Source organism: Xiphophorus hellerii, chromosome 5 (assembly GCF_003331165.1).
Source record: "Xiphophorus hellerii strain 12219 chromosome 5, Xiphophorus_hellerii-4.1, whole genome shotgun sequence".
Taxonomy (NCBI): Eukaryota; Metazoa; Chordata; class Actinopteri; order Cyprinodontiformes; family Poeciliidae; genus Xiphophorus; species Xiphophorus hellerii.
In genome coordinates, this window is record NC_045676.1 from 22,875,665 (window position 1) to 22,898,783 (window position 23,119).

A 23,119-nucleotide genomic window follows, 5' to 3' on the forward strand; every position below is an offset into this window, starting at 1 on the left:
AAGGCAAATAAATTATAACAAGTGGAGGGGGCAATAACCATTCCTTTTGGGAAAGGGGAAGGGAAATCGCTTATTAAGAGTAAAGAAAATTAAAAAATGGCAAAAAAAGGTGGAATGAAGATAAGAAAGGAAGGAGATTATATGAAGTACAAAAGTCAGTTTTTATTAGAAATATTAATGAGAGAAACAGAAGGCAAGAAATAATAATGATCAGATTAAGAGTAGGTCATACCTATTTAAATGACATTTTATATTTAATAGGGAGGAAAATAATGATAAATGTGAAGGATGTGGAGAGGAAGAAAATGTAGAACACGTATTGGTGAACTGTAAGACATCTGAACCTGAAAGGGAGAAATTGAGAAGAATGGTTGGAAGCACAGCTCAAGAATGGAGTCTTAAAGGGATATTGGGAAATGAAGGAAACATAATGGATATTTACAGATTAAGGAAAGCATTATTTATTTATCTTCAGAATACAAAATTAAAAAATAGAATTTGATAGATGGAAAGTAATGTTGATACACACTCGTGTACAGTAGGTGGCGGTATGCGCCTTAAATTTGCCTGCGATCTGCCATATTAGAAAAGAAGAAGAAGAAGAAGAAGAAGGTTGGTTGAGGTGCGTAGAGAACTACGTCTCCCATAATGCTTTGCTTTCGGTAGCGCTGTCGTCATAAAACGCGACAAAATCTGTTGCTAAACAAACCCAACACTGGTAAGCTAAAGCGAAAATGTGTCTCAGATTTGAATGAAAGAAGTATATTTTAGCGAAATTAGCCAAATGTATCGAGTAAGGTTACCTTTTAAGTGATGTAAATTCTAATACACTGATTTTAAGATTTCAAAAATGTTTCTCATTTTGTCCGTAGCTGTGAAAGTAATTATCTCCGCTTACTGCAATTTTTAGATATTTGAATTTAAACATGGAGGTGGAAAAGCCAAAAGAAGAGGAGCAAAAGGAGGACTGCGCTTCAAACCAGCAAACATCGACAGATGCCTGTCAGTCAAAGAGGCCCAACCAGGCTCTGTACGTCCCCAAACAGCGACGCCAGGCCGCTAAAGACAAAACTCCCACTCAGGGAGAGGACAAACCAAGACCCAAACCTCGATATACAGACAAGGCTCGAAAGAACGCCAAGAACAGGAAGGACAAGGCCAACACCGCAGCTGCAGCTGCAGGAGGCGCAGACGCTCAGAGCTGTGATGTGCAGGAGGAGAGGCTGCAGAATGGGCAGGAAGAGGCTGAAGCTTCATCACAGCAGGAACCAGAATCTCCCCAAGATGAGCAGGAGGACAGCTGGGAAACTCTGTTCAATGATGAAGGAGACTGTTTAGATCCACATCTACTGGAAGAGGTGAGAGCTGTCTGTGGGTTTTAGCATCTCTGACATTCATCTTCTCCAACATATTGTGCCTACCGTTTTTGGTGGGAACCTCAAATATATATATATGAACCCCCACTAATATTTGGTTACTTAGAGCAGAGTTTCCCCAACCCTGGTCCTGAATTCACACGGCCCTGCATGTTTTAGGTGTTTCCTTGCTTCAGCCCAGTTGATTCAATTGATGACTGATTAACAGGCGTTGGCTTGTTGGCAAGAAATCCTACCGACATGCCACTAAAGCCATCAATTATTGTCTAAAAAACCCAAACATGCACACACCCAATACAATCAGAAGAATCAGGTGTATTAAAGCAGGAAAACACGCAGGGATGTGTGCCTTGTGGACCAGAGTTGGGAAATCTGCCAACATGACTACATGATTAACAAGATTGTTTTTTTGTTTGTTTTTTTTTTACATACTTTTGGCCGCCTGATATTTCACCACTATTCTAGTCAGAAATGGAGGAGCTCATTTAAATTGGTTGATTTTTTTCTAGAACAAAATCAACCAATTTTGTTCTAGCCCTGAGTTGAGATCAGGGCTTTAAGAAACCCAACTTGTCAATTCCCAAACCAGTTTTGCTGTGTTTGTGATTGGTGTCCTGTTGGAACACCAAAGTGTGCTCAGGCTTTAGCCATCTAACCTAAATTGTTACCTTTAGAAGAGGGGAAGTTCAGGAACTAATAAAGCTCACACTCATTCTAAAGTGGAAGCTACTTAAACACCAATTCAGCTTAACATCAGGTTGGACCTACCGAGAAAGAAGCTCCTGCTCCAATAGTGAGAAGTTCAAGCTTTGCCCACATGGACATTCCTTAGTGTCTTCTGGAGAAAAGTTTCATGGTCAGATGAGTCTTAGACTGAGCTTTCAAGAGTGCTGCATCAACTGTCTAGCGTAGTGGTCGATTCATCATCCTGAGGATCATTTTAGCTACTAGAGGTACTGCTGCATTCCACAATAGGGGGGAAGTAATGAAGAAAAACCTAAACTATTCCTAAATTCAACTTCACCTCAAATCAACTCAGAGATTGTTCAAACTTTGACACAGTTGGAGAGGCACATTTGTGTCTCCTTTCATTCATATCTTGTGTCTCTCGCCACTCAAGCTGGCTCTGAGCGAGGGCAGAAAGAAGAAGTCGAAACAGGAACCTAGATTTGACTACTACAATATGGACATGGACGACGAAGACGAGATTGACCTCACAGAGGACGAACTGTCCCACATTGTGGAAATCTACGACTTCCCCGCGGAGTTTAAGACGGAAGACCTGCTCAGGTTATTTCAGTGCTACCAGTACGTATACATCCATCTCATTTGTCTACCTTTTATGGAAAAAATGTGTAAATATTTTGATAATTACTCTGTTTAAATCAAATTCTGTTGAGTTTCTCTAAAATCAAACGCAGTTGTGCTTCTGTTGCCTCCCTTCTTGCGAGTAATATTCCTGAATCTGAGTCCAGTCTATTTTCAGCAAGCTGCCATGACAAACATTTATGGGTTTTATTGCATGGTAATTTATGGACGCTCATTCTAATAGCTTGTATTTTTTCCTTTACTTTAGTGTTTATGCATCTGAAGTAATATTAGATAGTTTGGGCAGAAGAAAAACTTTTAAAGGAGCAAATTCATGGGTTAGCCAATTAAATTGCACCAAAACTTTGGCTTATTATTGCTATAATTGGCAGTGACACAATCACATGCATTCTTTAAGTATGAACCATTCCCAGCACAACTATCTTGATCTAGTTTGATTTAAAATGTCTCCAGATTTTGCTCGTGTTCAAATTGGAGAGTTTAAATCGGCAGAGCGAGAACCATCTTTGATTGGGGGTTGTAAGGTTTTATTAAACGATCGGTGCTGGATTCATCTAACTGCTGGCTGGGTTTTCAGACAGAGAGGATTTGACATCAAGTGGATTGATGACTCGCATGCCCTGGGTCTCTTCTCCAGCCCCGTAGCAGGTGAGTGAAGCTTTGCCTCGCTCTTAGCACCGTCACTGGTCCTTCCCTCTCTACCACGTTTTGTACGTCTGTAGCTTCGGCCATTTTAACCCCGGTATTTTGGGTATTAAAAAAAAAAGTGATCTGCCACTGGACGTTTTGCATCAACCTTGAATCAATTCATAACCTGCCTATGTGACCTTGGAGGAGTGTCATACTTGCTTTGACTGCAGATGATTTAAAGTAATCTTCTATCATCTACTCATAGTCTACTTTAAGGAAATATATTAACGTGGGTCCAAGGTCGTAGCTTTTAAAGGCATGGCTACGAAATGGTTTGTTTCTGGAGAAGGTTGGGAGGAAACGGTCATGGGTGTGTATGAACATTAACAGAGCCTACACATAAATACATCATTACGTGTATCAACATCATAATATAAATGGAGCACAAGGTCTGCTGTTCTATTATTTTGTTTTTCTTTTCACTTTTCAGCCCGAGAAGCTCTCAGAACCAAACACCCACTGATGAAGTTAAGACCACTTTCTAAATCCTCCAACGCCACCAAGGCTAAAGCCCGCAGCTGCTCAGGTACAACTGCATGTTACTGTGTTTTTACTTTACATTAATGTCTCTGTGGTATTTTGATCTGCTGCCAAGAGCCGCAAACTTGGTGATGCTGCCCAGAAATTTCAGTTTTTGCTTCGTTTTATTGTAATACAGCAGAATCTCCCAGCTACCCCTATATTTGGATATAGCGGTGGTTGGATCATAAATTTCATTCAAGGTGGCATTTAAAAAGGTCTTTAAAAGTCTTAAATCTGATCTTCTGAAACCTGGAGATACCTCGATTAGTTATTTCCACTAAATATATTGAATAAAAACAAAAGAAAAAGCAAAGAAAAGAAAACACAACATCTTTGAGGACTCATGCATAGTTTAGTTTAATCAGTAATTCCAGCTGGTTAAGACCAGATAATTTAATTCTTGGATTCTTGGAATGAGCAAAAAATGAAAAAAATTTATGCATTTTAAAAAAAGTTTTTATAGTAATACGTTAATATCTATCCAGAGAGAGTAGCTAAAACATTTTACCTCCCTGTTCTTCCTGTAAGACTACCTCCTGCCTGCTAAAGAGCGACCTCAGACAAGCGCGGCGCTGGCTCGGAAGCTTGTGATCGGAGCACTTGGTGTGAAAAGCAACTTAACGAAGGAGCAGCGAGAGGCAGAGAAGAAAAAACTCCAGCAGGCAAAAGGTACATTTACACAAACACATGAGGTTCATCTTCCTGTTGGGTCGCTTAAGTTTTAAATGGAAGATTTTTGTTTTATTAGTGTCATAAAAATAGCTGTTAAAGTTTCTAACAGAATGCCTGAGTGTCAGACAGAAAGCCCAGCCAAGGCCTGAAATAAGAATTTATTGAAATGTGGCGTTACCCCCCCTCTCCCTCCTCACCTGCATGTGCACTGCATGGTCTCTGCCACAAGTGGGAGCTGTCTGTACATCGTCACAGACCTGAGCGGAACGATGCAAACCGATGCCAAGAGAACTCGCATCAGTTGCTGTGCACATCACTGCAGCTCTATAATCAGCATAGCAGCCATTTTCCTTCATGGAGGGAACATAAGTATATAGGCACAGAAAACCACAACTGCAGCCCAACGAGCAGTCAGTCCAGGAAGCAGAGGTCCGGACTGCAGCAAACTAAAAAAGCTTCTTTGTTCTCAGCTTAGGCGCACCACCAGGCTCTTTATTTAAGATCTGTAAATGCACAGTAAATGTGAGTACAGAACAGCATCACGTGTTAAACTGTATGTTCTGGGAAAGTGATGCCACATATAAAACAATTACTTCCAGCTGGCTCCTCAGTCCTGCCACCCGCTCCTCACATCCCTACTTGTGGTAACAGCAGATATATATTTAGATCATTGATTCACCTTCTGGGAGTTATTTTTTTGTTCTTCTATACTGTAGATGCTTCCACGTCTTCATGTGTGTAACATGTTTGCGCTTCTTGATTTACCTTTCAGACCAAAAGCGTCTGGCAGCAAAACAAAGAGAAGATGCTTGGGAGGGAAAGTGAATGGACACAAGAATTTTCTTATTTTTTTTATTATTTTGTTGAAAATTACTTGAACTTCAATTCTGGTTTTCTTTCAACCAGTCATGATTGGAGCAAACATCTGGACTCGCGTTCATCTTATTAAAGCACAGAGACTCGAGGTGAAACTATTTGATCCAAAGCTTTTACGTTTGGCATTATAATGTTTCAAAAGAGGTTAATTGCTGCTTTAATTAAGACATTGTTGAATTTGATGCTAGCCTAGTGAGTAAAGAACACATTTTTACTCTAAATTACTACTGTTCCTCGGTAATAGCTAACATTTTTAAACTCATACCAGCCTCAGACCAACCACTGCCAACCACAAGCGTTACTTTCAAGACTTTGAGTTAGGACATCATGTGTTGTGCATCTTTTTTTGTTGTTGTTGTTGTTCAAGTCTTGTCCTGTTTGCTAAAACCCAGCTTACTGTTGAAATTCATTTGTTGATTTTATTTCAAATGATAAACATCGGGTTCAGTTTGTGCAGATTGTTCATGTGTAAAGATCAGATTGAGGATGTAAGAGACTTAATGAACTCCATTGTTTTGTAAGTTTGAACGAATGGTTTCTTTTTTTTTTTTTTGCATTTTTATTCTGATACAAAACTGTTTCAGTAGTTTGAGTTGTGGCCTAAACAAGTAAAAATAAAGCACAATCTCGGCTCAAGTTTTTGATTTTTTACATTTTTTTTTTTCTGTCTGAGGAAATTAATGTAATGCAGAAAAAGTGGAAAGTGTGACAACAGATGACAAGTAGCCTGTTGGGCTAATTCTGGCACATTTACAGAAAATGTTAATTCATGTGCATTTTCCCATCAAATACATTAAATTAAAAGGAGAAAAGTTGCTTCTCAAATGTTTTTCCACAAGTAAAAATCTTATAAGTGTGCTGTTTAATCAATTCAACCCCCACGAATCTATATTTTGAAGAACCTCATTTTTTCATAATTATAGCTGCAAATGTTATCTGTCTCTACCAGCCGTGCCCTTGGATTTAAATTTTATATGCACCTGTCTTTTGTTTTAGGATTTTATTTGTAAAGAACGTTGAACCAAATATGTTTGAGCTACAAAATTAGGAACAATTGGTACTTTTTGTTGTTCCATTAAAAATAGAAAATCACATTAAGACACATTAAGCTTTGTGGCTATATTATGACAGATTATGAAAAGATCTAATGGGGTGTAGATATTTTTACAAAGGGTTATATAACAATTTTTTCCTGGAAAGTTTTAACTAGACTTTTTTTTTTTTAAGCACCTAGCCTTCTCTAACATTACACTTTGAGATTCAGCCCTCTAATTCAGGCTTAGCTCTCTTAACTAAGCTTCCTTCTGAGTGCACAAACACACTCCCCCCACACACACACACACACCTCATGAACAGGAGCGTATTCTGGCAGATGCAGACCGACACCTCCTCTGCGGTTTCACCCAGCTGACTACAGACCATGTGGCACTGCAGCTTGCTCCCGTCTTCTGCCAGAAATCACGCCACGTTTGACCTGGAAAGGTGCATTCAGAGCTGTAGATCTGCCACCTTTTTATTAAACCCAAATATTATTAACTTGAGTGTAGCTGAAAGTTCAGCAAATCGATCTAACATCTTGTCCCGAGTGTAAATAAGTGGAAAAGAAAATATGCCGATCCTGTTGCTTTCAGTCATTCACAAACTTGAATCTTCCCCTGCGAAGCTTCTTATCAGGTCAGCGCAAAACTCATGTGAGAAATTTATTTTGGTTGCAGCCGGAGAGTGACAGAGACTTTGTGCCACGTTGCGCTTAGAGAGCTAAATTAAAAGCAGCAGCTTCTGAGAAGGCATCATTATATGTTCCTTTAAAAAAAACATGACTCTAAATGAGCTCACAGGAATTCATGTTGAGGGACGTTTTTTCATATGAGAATCATCTGGGTCAGTATTTTGAATTAGAAGTTGTTCAAAATGGATAACATTTCCTGATTCTGCTTGTTTCTACAGAAACAAAAAGTATTTCACCTGAGAATAGGGTTTCTCTGTGAACTCTAATCTAGAGTGGACAGATAAGGCAGATTTTGTTGATTGTAATTTACATAAAAACACAGAGTATGAAAACAGAGACGTGAAATCAGCCGTCGCAATTTTTTAAATCTCACTTAATGAAGTAAACGGCTACTTAAATGAAAAATCTTGGGCCAGACTAAAAGCCTGGCAAAATATACGCCACAAGCTGTTCACACTTTTATTTGTAGATGAATCATGTGTCAGCTTGTTGGCACTTTTCCAATTTTGCGTGTGAACCTTTGCTAAAAATATCAGTGAAAAGGTTCAGGGGGTGTGAGTCCATTTGGCAGGGAAAGTAACAATGCACGCAATACCAAAACTAACCGTGAGCTACTTAGAAGGAGGCATAAAGAGTTAGATCTTCAAAAAGTTTCTGGAAGGCAGACACGGTTCTGATAGAGCTGGGCTCCACCTTCAAGAATGACACATGACGACAGTCTGGATTGCCTCGAGCGCAGAGTAGAATTTACTCAATTTTTGCACAAATTTTCAGCCGACCGCCCTGTTTGTTGTCTCTGTGGCTTAGCGACATACAGAGAGCAAGAAGCTGTGTCTTTTTTTTTTTTCTTTCGTTAACCAACATCGTGTGAGATCCGAGCCCTGCCCACAATGTCATGCTTTTTATTGTGGCTTCACGAGGAGGTGATGTACCGCAGAGCAGCGTACTTTGAGACTCGTACACAATCATTAGATTTACAACACAAACACAAACCACTACTGAGCAAGTGGTGAGCACAAGTGCAAGCTCTGCTCCATGCGTAGAAACGGGTTTCATTAAGCAAATGAAATGAGGCAGGGTCTAAATAAAGGAGTAATCTCATGTGCCGGCACAGTAAATGACCCCTGGAGGAGGAGGGTGTTGTGTATCCTAGCAGCAAACACTCAGACAGTTTGTCTTACGTCATTTGATTCGCTTTTCTAATTTTCTAACTTTGTGTCTACAGACATTTTTAGCGAAGACATTTATTTTATATTTTGTGTTTCTTTGTCCTCCGTTTTAAGCGCAAGTGCACAAAAAACAAAAGCAGGACTTTATTAGAGGTGACCTATTATGCTTGCTTGAGCAGGTTATGGTTATGGTAGGTCTTTGGTCTATACAAAACATGTTCATTACATTCTTAGATAACGAGATTTTAGTCTATTTTGAGCTCCTTTCAGAATGAGCTGTTTTAGGGACTCTGCCACTTTGAATACAATCACAGTAGCTTGCAGAAGTAATCATAACCCCTTTCAATTTTCAATATTTTGTCCCATTACAACCAAAAAACATAAATATATTTCATTGGAATTTTATGTGAAACACCAACACAAAGTGATATTCAGCTGTGAAGAAGTAGAAAAAAATACACATGGTTCAAAACATTTTTTATGAATAAATAAACATAAAAGGAGTAATCTCCTTTTATGTATATGGGGTATATATATATATATATATATACATATATATATATATATATATCATAGGGGAAGTGTCATGCAAGAATAATATATATTGATAATTTATATTGCTATTTTCACCTGGTGTTTTGTACTATAAAGTATCAATTTTTTATTTAGCTTAACAAATTTAAATTTTTAATACAAATAAGTATTTTTAGTCTGTTGCTCCTTTAAGACTAAAATCCGTAACACTGGTATGATGTGACCTAATTACAAACGATGCTAATGATGTTACGTATGTTAAACACATTCTAGCAGAATAGTTTAGGAACGATAAAGCTTCTGGTGTGGGCATGTTGGTATGGAGGCCCCCCAAATTAAAATCTGCTTAGTACCCCAAAAAGTCTTGGGTCGGCCCTGCAGATTCTTCAAGAAAAAGTACAGTAACAAAGTTTTATTCTCCACTCGGTTTTAACTCTGTTTCCAGCTCTATTTTTCCTCACAGAAATCTGACATAGATGTAGCAAAAACTCTGAGTGGCTTGTGGCTTGAAGAACTGAGTCAGTGACAATAAAAAAAAAAAAAAAAAAAATGGAGCGAGGAATGAGACAGACACCATGTTGCACCTCTGACTGCCTGAGTCATGACCAATCTGTGACGAAAGTTAATGAAGTGAAGGAAAAGTCACATGTATCGGCCAAAGTAACCACAGAGTTAGGTTATAGAGTTAGATTGTGATTGGTTAAAAAGTGAAGAAACCCCCCCCCCCCCCCCAATAATAATCAACACGTCTTTGGAGGCAGCTTGCAAAATTTCTATATCCTGACTGAAAACTTTTAACTTTATTCTTATTTCTCTTTCGTTTTAGCTGGCAGTCTCAGGCCCTGCCCACAAATAACCAGTACTGACATGATCAGACATTTTGTAAATCTGACTTTTATTCTTTCGCTACTGTTACCAAGTACTCTGAAGCTCGATGCAATGGTACAACCAGATCTCATGTTGCTCCCTTGTGTTTGACAAGGAAAGATCAAACAAAGTGGAAGTATCTGTCATAATAAAATTAACAATACAATCAAGTTTCAACTTCAAAGTACATTAAAATTCTGCATAAATTAAAGAACCTGAAGAACAATAGTTGAGAGAGGTAATATAAGACTGTACATGACAATACATTTGCAATACATTACAGTATTTATTTAAAACAGAAGCAAAATAGCACCATGAGATGAAATAAAATCTAAAAGAAAACTAAAATAAAGAAAAACACACAGTTCTGACAGTAAATCCTGGATGTTGTTACGTGGACGGTGAACGTACTGGAAGTCCATTTTGTTTACTTTTGTAAATATGTGGACAATTGAGTGATGCACGATACAGGTTCTCCTCGTGTGCCTTCGTCTCACTACTTACAACTGTGGCTATGATTTAAACAAGGCGTTAACATTTGTTAAAAAAAAAAAAGGCATGATTTTGAATCTGTAAACTGTTTTATCACAAATCATGGTCCAGCTTTTGTCTTCTTTTGCATCCCTTTCTCTTTCTACATGTATTCTTTATTCCTATTTAATGTTCAAACAAAAACCAAATCTTCTCACAACGCTCTATCACAGGACCCTAAAAAACGACAAAAATAAAAAGCCATTTCTGTCCTTTCCTTCCGTTCACTTTCTTCCCGTCTCTCTCAGCTTTTCCGATTTACTGTTGTTTACTCTTCGCCGCCTGACTTCTGAGGCCTGGAAAAGAGCCGTACAGTTCTTAAATGTACATGTTCCGTAATTCACAAGAAGTTGTTGGAAAGCTGACGCTGGTGGTCGAACAAGTCCTCCTCCTCGGCGCTGTAGGCGTCAGCTGATGAGAAACGAATAAACCAAGAGATTTTTTTTTTTAAAAAAGCATGAAAAGCAAATACGGTAATCAGTACAAATTCTTCAATAGGTTGAGGGGTTTTTCTGTGCGGCATGCTGCGTTACCTGCATGGCAGCGGAAGAGATAAACTCGTGCTCCGTCGTACTTGCACCGGCAGCGCATCGCATTGTTTTGGAAATCAGACTCGGCCATGTCCAGGCTGGGGTTCACTTCAACCTGCACAAGAAGAGAGACGAAAGGATAGATAAATATCATGACTTATTATCACCTTCCACATATTCAGAGAGCATTTATTAAACGTGAACTTTTTTTTTTTTTTACATCTTGTCTGTTATTTATCTGCTAAACTAACACAAAGTGGTGCGTAGTAGTCAGTGACGTACGCAGACATTTTGGAGGCCAGGTGTTCAAGTGGGAAAAAAAAAAAGGGCACCTCGGCTGTCTGAGTGGCGTGAGATTTTTTTGTACATGTATATGTATCTAATGCAAATCATAAGCCATATGCTAACAAGCTTGAAAACAATACAAATAGTTAAGAAAGATTGTCAAGCAAAGTTACAAAAATGTGGGACATTTACATAGTTTAAGAATACTACCTTGGACTACACACTAAAAAAACAACAACAAACAGTTTTAGAAGGGCACTTTTTTAGAGTGTTTTACTAATGAACATGTGGTATGTATATGTATTTCCCCCCTGAATCAGTACTTTGTGGCCCCAGATTTTGTTGCATTTACATCTGCGAGAATGTTTGGGTTATGCCTGTACCGCATTTAGAAACTGAAGATTTTGCCCGATGTTCTTGAAAGAAACTGCGATCAAGATCACCCATGAACATCAATTTTGCCACAATTCCCCAGTTGCACTAAGGTGTGTATTTGCAGCCCTCCAACAGGCTTTCACTCCATCCATCTTTCCATCAACTCTCATCAGCTTACCCGTTGGTGCTAAAGAATTAGTCCCGACAGAATGAGGCCACCATTATCGTGCTTCTAAGTCGGGATGGTGTGTTGCACGATATTAGTCTCCCACTCCATACTGTTTAGCATTAAGGCTTATTCTCCTTAAGATCAGAGGAACCTTCTTCCAGATGTTTGCTGTGGCAAGCCCTAACAGGAGTTATTATGGCTCTCTTTCAACATTGACTTCCTTCTTTCCCACTCTCAAATAAAATACAGATTTGTAGAGTGAGCAACCAAATGGCTGTCTTGTAAACAGATTCCCCCACTTTCTTCTCTCCAGAGAAACCACATGTTCCTTGGCTGCTTCTCCGATTAATGCTGTCATGATTCGGTAGGTTTGCAGTTTTCAGAAGATGAAGTTAACGGCGTCTCTTTGAGATGTTCAAATTTCAGAACATTGTTCTGTAAGCTAACCCCCGCCAACCACAACTTTCTCTCTGTGTGCCTTGATCTTCGTACAATAGCTGGATTTATGGTAAGATTATGTTACTAATTAGGTGACTTCTGGAAAGGGGTCGATAGAGCTGGATTTCACTTACGGGCATCAGATTAAAAGATGACGAGTACAAGAACATGTCACCCTTTTAAGATTTGGTTTTACACGTACAATCCGCACTACAAACACACTGAAGTTTGTGGCTGTAACGTGAGAAAAATGTTTTAAAAAAAAATTGGCCAGGCACTTCAGATTACTGAGGAGTCTGAGGTTGATGGATTCGTGAATTCGCCTCTGCTCTGAGATCAGCGGCTTCCTCAAGGCTCCCAGGGTCACATGGGAAAACCTGTTTTGCTCTGGACAAAACGAAACTGTACATTTTGTCCTTTTAAAAAAACGAAGGGAAAAACCTTGGGGAGAGCAGGGGGGTGTCAGTTCTCTGAATGGTTATGGAACAACAGCTCGCCGGTCCGAGAAACCACAGGATTATTGTTTTCTGCTTTTCTATATGGCATTGAATGTATAAACTCAGACGACGGATGACATCACTTTCCACTGTTATCTCTGCAGAGGGAAAGGGGGTTGCAGAAAAAAAGCCCAGAGATGCAGATGATGGTTTGGAGTTTGTAGCCTATCATTAGACTGCAGTCATGGTTGGTTGCCATGGCGGCTTGTTTTCCACTCTGTCTGCCTCCCATATATAAGAAAATGAACTTTCCTGATGCACACATCAAACAGATAACCTGACCACATATTCATTAAAGCGGCCCAGTTTTAAAAAAATTTTTTTATGTACCGTTTAAATGGTGCGGTCCTATTTATATTTACAGCCTCGGGATTCAGGGTTAAAAATATTCATAACTGTTATTCTTTTCGGCAGCTTTCAGGCAACGCGTTTGGGAAGGTGAACTGGATCTGCTATAACGTGTGGGAGACCGGAGAGCGATTTCGGGTCGCGCATTTACAGCCTTTGGTGTAAAACGCTTCAGCTTCTCGACAGTTGATGCTTTCTTAAAAGCTCTCGTAATAATGTGACACAAAGGGGCCACAAGCCGTTTTACGGGACAATGAAAGTCCCGTTGCTGTTGCGTTAAATAGCCTGGGAAGGTTGTACTGCTGATCTTTCAGAAAGCGAGTGCAACCGGGGGCTGAGGTGGACGTGACTCATCAGCGTAAATGTATGCTGCTTAAAGTGGCTGCCTGGTAAAGATGCAGAAACACCCAGCTGCGTGAAAGATGAACGAGGATCCACGCCCTCCTTCGCGAGGTTACGGGGAGCTTATCTGCGTTCGCGACCACAAAATCGTTCTGCCGGGTCGAGCTTGGCCAAACACAGTAGGTCTCACAAGTGCAAGACGTAAACAATCTGAATTCAGCACAAACAACCAGAATAAAAGAGAAAGAAAGAAAAAACTGTAAACACAGTCCTGGTGATCCTGCTGAGAATAAATAGAATAAATGATAGAGATGCAGGAGGGATGAGTAGGTCACCGCAGCAGATCGGATGTCTCGGCGCAGATGTTGACGAGCTCACGTTTCAACCTGTAATGTGCTGACTGAGCTTTTCCTCCGCCACTAGGTTTGTTCTCTCTATAAAGGGAGGACTAACAGTAGGTCTGCTTTCTATATAAATCTAGACTAAATTTACTTTTCTTAAACACGCACACACCCTTAAGACTGCGTTTCTGCTGTACACCTGACTGACTGGAGGGCCAGCCAAGAGCCATTTAGAGAAAATTACAGCCTTTTATCGCAGCTTTTATCTCATGTGTGCCTTGAGATGTCGAAACACAAAATGCTCGCTTTACTTTTCGCCCCCACCACCACTTTCTTGCCCGACACGGGACCTCGCCACCGAAATCACTGATGACGTTTCAGCAAGAAGATTAAAAATAAGGATTTTCACAGTTTTCACAGAACACCTGTTTTTTGTTTTTTTTGCCACCCATTTTGAACGTGTAAACACGCAAATTAACTGCTGAACGACTGCATTCATTTCCACAGAGGTAAGGTGTTAAACAGAGAGGATGGATGGATGGATGGATGGATGGATGGAGAAAGGAACAGGAAATGTAGGAAAATACAGATTTCCTTCATGCTCTTTTGTACCAAAAATAAAACTCCAGATTTTCCCCAAACTGGTGATTCCCAGAATGCTGTTTTGTGTACTTTTCTAACCGGACTGACCTGAAAGATGTAGTCACCAGGTCGAACATCTGTGATGTCCACCCACTGGCAGTCGATGTCATGGCGGTACGTGTCCCAGCAGCCCACGGAGATGCCCTGCTGGCCCCAGTTGTAGCAAGCGTATCGCTTATGGATACCTGCAGGGGTAGAAAATACAAATATGGGACATAATGTACGTTACATCTATGTGGTGCAACATTTCTCATGGTAGTCACTGTGGGTTAAAAATACCGGATATAACTGGTGTGTCTTTTTAAAGAATAAAAACGATCTACAGTCAATGAAAGATTTACCGGCACATAATGAGTATAATGCTGTTCTTTTTCCCTTTGTAGCAATTTGGTCTTCACTGTATAGATGATTTATATAAGCTCTCTTGTGTTTAATCACTGTTTTCTCCCCCAAACCTTCGTTATCTTTTGAAGTGGCTTTGAACAATAGTTCTCTAGACAACTTTACTTTTAAGATCTTCTTTTGATGTCCTTTTTTTTCCCGTTTCCCTAACTCTGACATGTAATTATTTCACACATAAAAAGCTTTTAGCCTCAAGGGATAAACCAGTGATTTGGCATCAAATACCAGACAGCTTTGCAAAGAATAGTTTTTAAAGCAGATCTTGGGGCACGTTGTAATGATCCATTTGTCACAATTACGCATTTGTTTCATTTTCTATCTAAATACCTTTGTCATATTTAGACAGCCTGCAAGTTTGACAAACACAGAAGAAAATAGTTGGAAATTCCCAAAGAGCTGTTTGCTCCAAACTCAGCACAAAGAGGAGGACCACCTAGACCTGTCACTTCTTTACTTGTCCTCTCTCAATGCAAAATATGTAATAACGTACAAGGAGAGAAAGGGAATGAAAAAGGAGTGACCCAGAAATAACGGAGAGAGCTTAAAAAAAGACCAAAGAACTCTTAATCTGGACCACCGTCACAGAAGGGTTTTTTTTTTTTCTCACCATCGGGGCAGTAGGTGTCCTCCAGGCAGAAGCTGGCCTTGTGACCTTCAGCCACCTTTGTCCCGTTGAGGGTGAGCAGATCGTAGTGGGTGAACACCTCGATGCTGTGGTAGTGTCTGGAAGCAATGCATGGAAGAAACAAACATGAAAAAAAAAAAAAAAAAACACAGTTATGAAAGGAACTCAGAACAGCCTTCATAAAAACAATCCGTGTGTTTCTTTTTCAGTCTTTTGATTTTATATTAGTATGAAATATGACCGCCATAAAAGCGGCTACGGTTCCCGGGAGCTGTCAGACGGGCGTGATGAACAGCTGGGAAAGGCTCCTGGGAAAAGGGAAGATTTCACTTTCCGGTTGTGTTTCTTTGCCTGGTAGAGCAATACCCAAAGCAAAAGGTTACCAAAACTGCAAGTGAAACCCTGTGTTTGCTGGTGGAGAAGGTAGCAATTGGGTTGTGGTCGTCCTCCTTGTTCTAGGACACAGAACCACAGCTGTTGCGATAAGGACCCAGGCGTCTGTGACGTAGGTCCTGGTCACGACTGTGACAACAGGGTTAGCCAGTAACGAGGATGCTCATAGTAAACTTTATCTGTGTTTGTTAAGTGACAGGCGTTTAAAGGGTGATTACTATTTATAGACAGCAGTCTATTTTATGCTGCACTCAAGGATCTCATTTCACTTTCTAAACCTTGTGTTTGCCATTCATGTAAGACGGCAGAGGTTTAGTTTGGAATCTGTCCAGAATCGTGTGCAGCTCGTAAAGCCTCAGAGCAACCCACTTCTGCTGCTTATCCTGGATGGTTAAGACCACAGACTTTAACGTGTTTAATCGCCCCCATGACTAATCACTTTGTAGAACGGTAATTGTGAACTTCTGCCACAGATTCTCAGTTGGATTGAGGTCTGGACTTTGACTGGGCCATTCTAACATATGAAAGTGTATTGATCTAAAGCATTCACTTGTAGCTCAGGCTGTGTCATTGCCTCTGGTAGCCTCTAACAGGATTGACATGTTTTTAGCTCTGTTCATCTTCCCATTAACTCTGACCTGTTTACCTGCCCCCATGATGCCGCCACCACCACCACGTTTCGCCATGTTTTCAGCCACACAAAACCAAGCCACAGTGGTAACATTTTGGTCTCATCCGACCAGACATTATGTTCTTTCATAAAGTTTCTTCCAACAATAGCCTTTTGTTTTCTTGCCACTTTAGCTTAAGGACCAGATTTGTGGCATGCACAACTTGAGGTTGTCCTGTCAACAAACCTCCCCTTCACATTAAATGGTACCTTTTTTAAATTCAAATCTAAATATTCGTCGGAGAATTGAAGCATCTCTTAAAACACGAGCTCTGGGAGCCTCCCTCCCATCCTCACCTGTGACACTGGTGCCAGACCCAACTCTCCCTGGTGGCTCGCGGTCTGAAGTCAGCCAGTCCCATGTTCATGATGCGGGAGGAGAAGCGCAACAGTCTGCGATGTCCGTAGGGCCAGTTCATCCTGGCGGCGGAGGAGGACAGGCAGTTTTCCTCGTTGGCGCAGGTCAGCAGGTGAAGAGGCCGGTCCTCCAGGTAGGCCGACTCCTGGACGAGCTGGGCGTCCACCACAAGGTCGGGAGCGGCTGCAGGAAATCATTCAGGTTCAAGACAAGAAGACATTCAATCTTGTGCTTATCTGCTAAAAAAAAGTTCATATTTGTATGTACAGTATATAATCTGTGTTTGCTTCCTTGCTCTTCGTTACAGCAAACATAAGGAAGGAGAGTTTCTAAAGCTAAAATAACCAGTTTCCACATCCACAATTTCTTTCCCCCCATTTTCTAGTTTGCCACACTGACACACAACACCAGATGATACATTGGAGTTGAAGTTCATTCATGTGTTGACAGACTGTGGTGTCCGATTTTCTGCCTGTGAATGATCTCCACAAATTCAAGAGGTTAAAATTGGTCAAAATTTGAAGAAAAGTTTCCATTCTTATCCCGCTGTTGTGAATATAATATCCACCACCTGATGGCGTAACGTGGAATAAAATTCCCAGCCTCTGAGAATCAGCTGGTGTCAGGAACTGGAGGATTTTCAGCCTGCTGGACCCTGAAGTGTTAACAGCGGGTTGGAAACTAAAAATGTCCATTTCAGTATATGCACCATAATAAGGCTACCAGGTTGTGGTAACGTCAACGCTCAAAGTCCAAGCTGTTGCAATCAGAAGACGACAATATTGGCTGTTTTTGGTGTTTAAGGTGAAGCCACAGAAAGCAGATATGTTGATTAAGCTGTTTGAAAGAAAACTGCGCTTTCTAAGACATATTAAAACTGGTTGCAGTTCGTTCAAACTTCAAGAGGGAAGAACTTTCAGCAAGGATCAACAGCGTGCATAGTGTGGTCATCTCAGAAAGATTGTTGCTATACTTAAATAGCTTCTAACACACAATTAGTGACTTTTTCTGGTGTTAGTGGAGAGTTTTGGAGGCTCTGACCGGTAGCGCCCCCAGAAAATCTTTAAAGGGGCAGCCAGACCACACCAGTAAAAGCTTTACGGCGGCTCAAAATAAGATAATAAAATTAAAAGATGGATCGCTCTTAAAATTCTGGCAGTACAATTAGCTTATCACCTCAGCCACTTAAAAGGTGCTCACAGGCAAACCCAGCTGTCATTCAGCAGTTCCTCCCAGCAGCAATCAGAACGGCACCAGGGCAAGACTGGTTACCGTTATTAATATCACCGAACAATTATTATTTTTTGATTGTTGATGTCGATTTAATACAAATAAATGGTATTGTATGTTGATGTTTGACTGTGAGTTGTGAGTTGGGTCCAAAGTCAACCAAAAAGTAAAAAAAATCAAACATGAAAGTTTAACTGACCATGCACTCTTTGGACCGCTGCTCTTTACGTAGAGAGCGGTCACTCTTTACACTGACAGCAGGTCAGTGAATGCACCATACTAAGCTCTAACAGGCTCAGGTTGCAACTTTGAATCACCGAGGCACTGATGAAGTCAGATAAAGCGCAGACGAGAAAGACGCCATTTAAAAGAAAATTATGTTTTTAAGACGTGTTGAAACATGGCGGCAAGAGGATGAGCGAGAGCCAGACTGTCAGCAGATATGAATGGAGTACAGAAATGTTTCTCTGTCTTACGAGTGATTGACTTTGCAGAACTGTCCTGGATATTGGGAGCCTTTTGGAAATCCAAGACTTAATGTAGGGAGACGTTTTCTACAGTACACACAGGGACACTTTTGGTAATGCTAGCCATGCTAGGCCAGGTGGTCAAATAAGTTGCTAGAGAGAGTTTAAAATGTGATTTTGACTTTGTTTTACTCCCTGTTTTGTGTGTGCAGGTCCCTCACACACATCTGGCTCCATTGCTTGTGTTCTCACTGTGCATAATGGCTGAAATTGGTATCAGCACGAGAACAGAAATCAGCTCCGAAATTCTGATTGGTGCATCTCCTTTCAAGATCAAAAAATAAGAAAAGTGGCAGACTTATGGGATAGATTTATAGTGTGGTTTTAAATGAAGACTTTCCCAGCAAGTGGAGACAAACAGCTGCGAAGCAGAAATACCAGTTTCACATAATACTAGATCCCCACAAAGCCTGTAAACAAACTATTGCAGTGTAGCATTTGCTAGAATTTTAATTATCAATCTTTTTTGCTACAAATTAAGTCGCTGGGTTTGGACTCACTCTCCACACATGTCACTCCGGCAGCCCTGCCGTCTCCCCCTCGGGGACAGTAGACCTGACCGTTCCTGCGACACTGCTGGATGGACATCTCTGTGCCCACGCAGTGACTCCCACTCAGCAGCACATCCCTGGCGTCGGAGGATCCCGGCCAGAACCAGGTCTCCTGAAAACATGGAGCACATTCAAGCACAAAAATAATTAGATGCTTAAGCCCTTCTGGAAAAACAACGTGGGACAATTAGGAAGAATTTATTGCAGAGAAGCACAACACAGTAGGCTCTACTATAAACACCAGAACACATTTTTTTATGGGCACTATCAGTACACATTATCACATTTTCCACTCTTATTCACAATTTGAAAACTGCTTGTTAAATGTTCCAAGCAGCTTCCCCCCCAAAAAACACACTCAGTCTGCCGTTTCCATGCACCGTTCTATTTTCAGTTTGTTTGCTCTGTGAATTCCCCTCTTCCCCCCCCTCTTCCGATCTCTCTTCACTTCACTTTCCCTCTTTTATTTTCAGCGCACTGGAAGTGGACGTTTGAGAAGCCTGTAATTACTGCAGGCCTCAGTAATAACACAGCACAGTCATACAAACAGCAGGATGGCGAGAAAGAGAAAGAGAGAGAGAGAGAGAGAGAAAGAGGGAGAGAGGAGAAACACACAAAGAACAAAAGTTCACAGACAGAAAAAGAAAACGACCAGAATTCACCTCATGAGCTCTGGAGGCGAATCCCAAGCCGAGCTGTCGGCAGACCACCATGGCCTCGCTGAGGCCAAAGTTCTCGCTGCAAACCGAGCCCCAGCGCATTGCTCCTCCGACCTCCATCAGCACCTCCACACGGCCCTCTCCACGGTCCCTTCCGCCTGCCAGACGAATCTGGATCCGCAGGGAGGAACGAGCGTCGCAGTTTCAGAGCAGAGACACTCACTCATGTACTTTGAACATAGAGATGTGTCTTTGTGTGCTCATCTCACGGTTGTCTGAATGCCGGTGTTGGGGACGTTGCAGCGGACAGCTACATCTTGGGTGTGTTTGCAGGTGTAAAGTGGTACTTGTTTGTAGACACAATCCATGATAGACCTCTCTCTGCCTGTGCACTGGACGCTGTTCATGTGGATGGGACCAGTACCTGAGGAGGAGAGGCAGAGAGACAAGATAGAGTTCACATGCAAACTGCAACGCTGCTTAGGGTAGTGCAAATATACAGCTCTGGAAAACAACAATTAAGAGTTCACTTAAAATGATCAATTTCTCTGATTTTACTCCTCATAGGTAAATGTTTGAATAAAATGAACATTGTTCTTTTATTCTATGAACTACTGACAACATGTCTCCAAAATAATAAAAAATAATTTTTTATTTATTTGCAGAAAATGAGAAACGGTCAAAATAACAAAAAAAGATGCAGCGCTTTCAGACCTCAAATAATGCAAAGAAAACAAGTTCATATTCATGTAGAAACAACAATACTAATAATGTCCATAATGGGGTTGAAAAATGACAGTGACCACAACTTGAAATAATGACTAAAAATAAATGACAAGTCATGCCTGAGATGAGAAAATGTATTTTTCTCATGCTTAACTTTGTCCTCAAATTTAAAATGTCTAAACTTTATGTGCTCTGAACCTTTATTTCTATAGAACATTTTAGAAAACCACTAGGTTAGCCAAAGTGCTTAACATTAAAACAGAAATATGTAAAAAACAAACAACAACAACAACAAAACAGACAAACATACTAAACGTACATGACAGGTGTATTTTAAGGTGCCAATGAATAAAGGTGTGGTTTTCCAAACATTTAAAAACAAAACAGAACAAGAGGAGGCCTGTCTGACATTCAAGGGTAGTTCAAACGCAATACCGGTGACATCCTTGACACTACATGGTGTCAGAAGACCTTACACATAAAATAGTTCCATTACATTACAAACGTATTGCATAAAAAAGATTTCTGAAGCAGTCTTCAAGTTCACAAAGTTTGCATGGTCCGCATATCCGATTCAGCTGAACTCTTTCTACATTCTGGCATTTTCTGACATTTTTGTGCAAAAAAACCCCCCTCAAAATTATGCAGGCAACTGTTTGGACAGCTCAGTGGCACCACAAGGGGACTTACGCACAATTCTTAATTCAGATCTTAAATTACCATCCAGAAAAATGTCAAAATGTAGTTGTGTCTAGTCAATACACATTTTGAGATATGTAGAATGGTCACACGAAACCGATTTTATGATAAAACGGCCTGCCATACATCCGGAGCTATTCTGGCGCTTCATAGGCGGTGAAACGTCAGGCTGGGTGAGTTTGATATTTCGCAAACTAATTGGAGATACGAGCTGGTTAGAGATTGGAAGAACTAAGCATTTATGAGAGAAAAAAAATCCGAAAACGTTAATGATAGGACGCAAATTAACCAACATTTTGATGTCTGGACCACGATGAGTGATAACAAGGGGCCAAGCAGCACGACTACAGCAGGTTAGCAAGCAATTTCTTTATGTGTTTGTGTTTTTGGATGCCTTCAGGGAACATTAAAGGCAGCCTATCAGCAATGCTACGACACACGTGCATTAATACATTAATCTGCTCGATCAGTTCAAATCAATCCATACTAGGAGACCAGAAAAGGGCACACTTTGCTTTATCGCAAAAGAAAACATTTTAAGAAAAAGTCTGAGTTCAAAGTGAAAAGGATAATATCTAAATATACAGACTACATATCCAGTTGTTTTGGTGTTTTTTCCCCCATTAATATAACTGGAGCTTTTTTTTTTTTTTTTTTTTTACAAGCTCAAGAAAATTACAAATACAGTCAGTAATTCACTTCCTGTGTGTTTAGTTGACTGTATTTGTGTTCCAGAGGTGGGGACTCGAGTCACATGACTTGGACTCGAGTCAGACTCGAGTCGTTAAAATCACGACTTGAGACTTGACTTGAAAAAATGCTCAAAGACTCGGACTTGACTTTGACTTTCATGCCATTGACTTGGGACTTGACTCGACTTGAAGCTGTTTACTTGAAAAGACTTGATATTTTTTACTCAAAGTCTTAAAATTTAAAACACATTATTTATAAAGTGGCGTCATTAATTAATTTCACTCATTCCGTATCAATATGCGCAGACCGTCACTATGTTTTTCCTCTCTCCTTATGTATGTATGTGTACGTAGCTGCAGCACAACCAATCAAATTAACAGGATTTGGACGTTTAAAAAACCGCGGCAAAGCTACAGAGCTCAGGGAACGAAATACGAAATAACCGCTCGAATATGCTTCCGCGAGTAATTTCTTTTGGCTACGTAGGTTATGAACTTTCGACTAAAAAACGAACTGCAACTTGTAAAACATGCAAGAAGAGAATATCGGATGGAGATGCCACGACGTCCAACTTTGTCCGGCATTTGAAGCTTCACAAAGATCGGTAGGTGGCACTTTTCTTTTGCTGTAAGATAGTTGACTTTAGCTAACTTCGTGTTAGCATGTGTACTCCGGGTTAAATTGGTGATGATTTACCATAAATCCGGTCCTTCAAATGCCTCCACAAATAATGTGCACCGTGTTAGCTCAGGAAGCCGGTGGATAGTGAGCGGGGCTCCGGAACAGAAAGCAGATTCTGGACCTGAACACAGGGAACAGAGTCTCTCTGTCCCATCATGATGATGAGCCGGGTCTAGTATCATCTAAGGATGGTTGGTGTATTTGAAGACATCTACGTTGGGAAATTATATTGACAATATATTGTTTTGACAGGTCAGAGAAAAGAGGAAAAAACTGCTGTTATGGTTCTTTGTATTGTGCTGTGGAAATGTCAGCATTTTCGTCTTTTTTTATTGAATATCAAGTTTAACAGAACTGGGCAATAAAGTGGTCCAATTTAAAAATGTTTTTTATACTTTGTGTTCAGCTACACATGTTCTATCATTTGAGATAAATACATATTTTAAAACGAACAAATGGTCTATTATTTGAATTTTTTGTATAATTGCAAATTATAAAAACGACTCGAAATGACTTGAAATTAAAGGTTCCTGACTTGAGACTTGACTCGACTTTTGCCTGTCTTTACTTGAGACTTGACTCGGACTTGAGGACAAAGACTTGAGACTTACTTGAGACTTGCAACACAGTGACTTGGTCACAC

The 23,119-nt window shown here is 40.4% G+C and overlaps 2 protein-coding genes across 2 annotated transcripts in view; one reads left to right on the forward strand and one right to left on the reverse strand.

Annotated features, from left to right (window-relative positions):
- The first annotated feature begins 277 nt into the window (after positions 1-277).
- r3hcc1l (R3H domain and coiled-coil containing 1-like) lies at positions 278-6,101 on the forward strand. Its single transcript, XM_032562283.1, has 7 exons — positions 278-718; positions 911-1,358; positions 2,497-2,684; positions 3,283-3,353; positions 3,826-3,921; positions 4,446-4,586; positions 5,362-6,101. Exons 2-7 carry the CDS (start codon positions 927-929, stop codon positions 5,412-5,414), a joined length of 981 nt encoding a protein of 326 aa, XP_032418174.1. The 5' UTR covers positions 278-718; positions 911-926; the 3' UTR covers positions 5,415-6,101.
- Positions 6,102-10,030: 3,929 nt separating this feature from the next.
- LOC116719665 (lysyl oxidase homolog 4-like) overlaps positions 10,031-23,119 on the reverse strand; it is a 36,210-nt gene continuing 23,121 nt past the window's right edge. Inside the window, exons 8-15 of the mRNA XM_032562249.1 lie at positions 19,947-20,101; positions 19,681-19,848; positions 18,968-19,130; positions 16,650-16,893; positions 15,272-15,387; positions 14,311-14,447; positions 10,829-10,940; positions 10,031-10,706 (exon numbers count right to left, since the gene is read on the reverse strand). Of these exons, the coding sequence (XP_032418140.1) occupies positions 10,636-10,706; positions 10,829-10,940; positions 14,311-14,447; positions 15,272-15,387; positions 16,650-16,893; positions 18,968-19,130; positions 19,681-19,848; positions 19,947-20,101 (1,166 nt within the window). The 3' untranslated portion in view covers positions 10,031-10,635. The remainder of the gene's footprint in view (positions 10,707-10,828; positions 10,941-14,310; positions 14,448-15,271; positions 15,388-16,649; positions 16,894-18,967; positions 19,131-19,680; positions 19,849-19,946; positions 20,102-23,119) is intronic.

Excerpts from the sequence above, each read along its gene's own strand:
- r3hcc1l (XM_032562283.1), top strand. The coding sequence starts at position 927 with ATGGAGGTGGAAAAGCCAAAAGAAGAGGAGCAAAAGGAGGACTGCGCT. Across the intron at positions 1,359-2,496 it reads ATCCACATCTACTGGAAGAG|CTGGCTCTGAGCGAGGGCAG; the intron begins GTGAGAGCTGTC and ends TCGCCACTCAAG. Across the intron at positions 3,922-4,445 it reads TAAAGCCCGCAGCTGCTCAG|ACTACCTCCTGCCTGCTAAA; the intron begins GTACAACTGCAT and ends TCTTCCTGTAAG.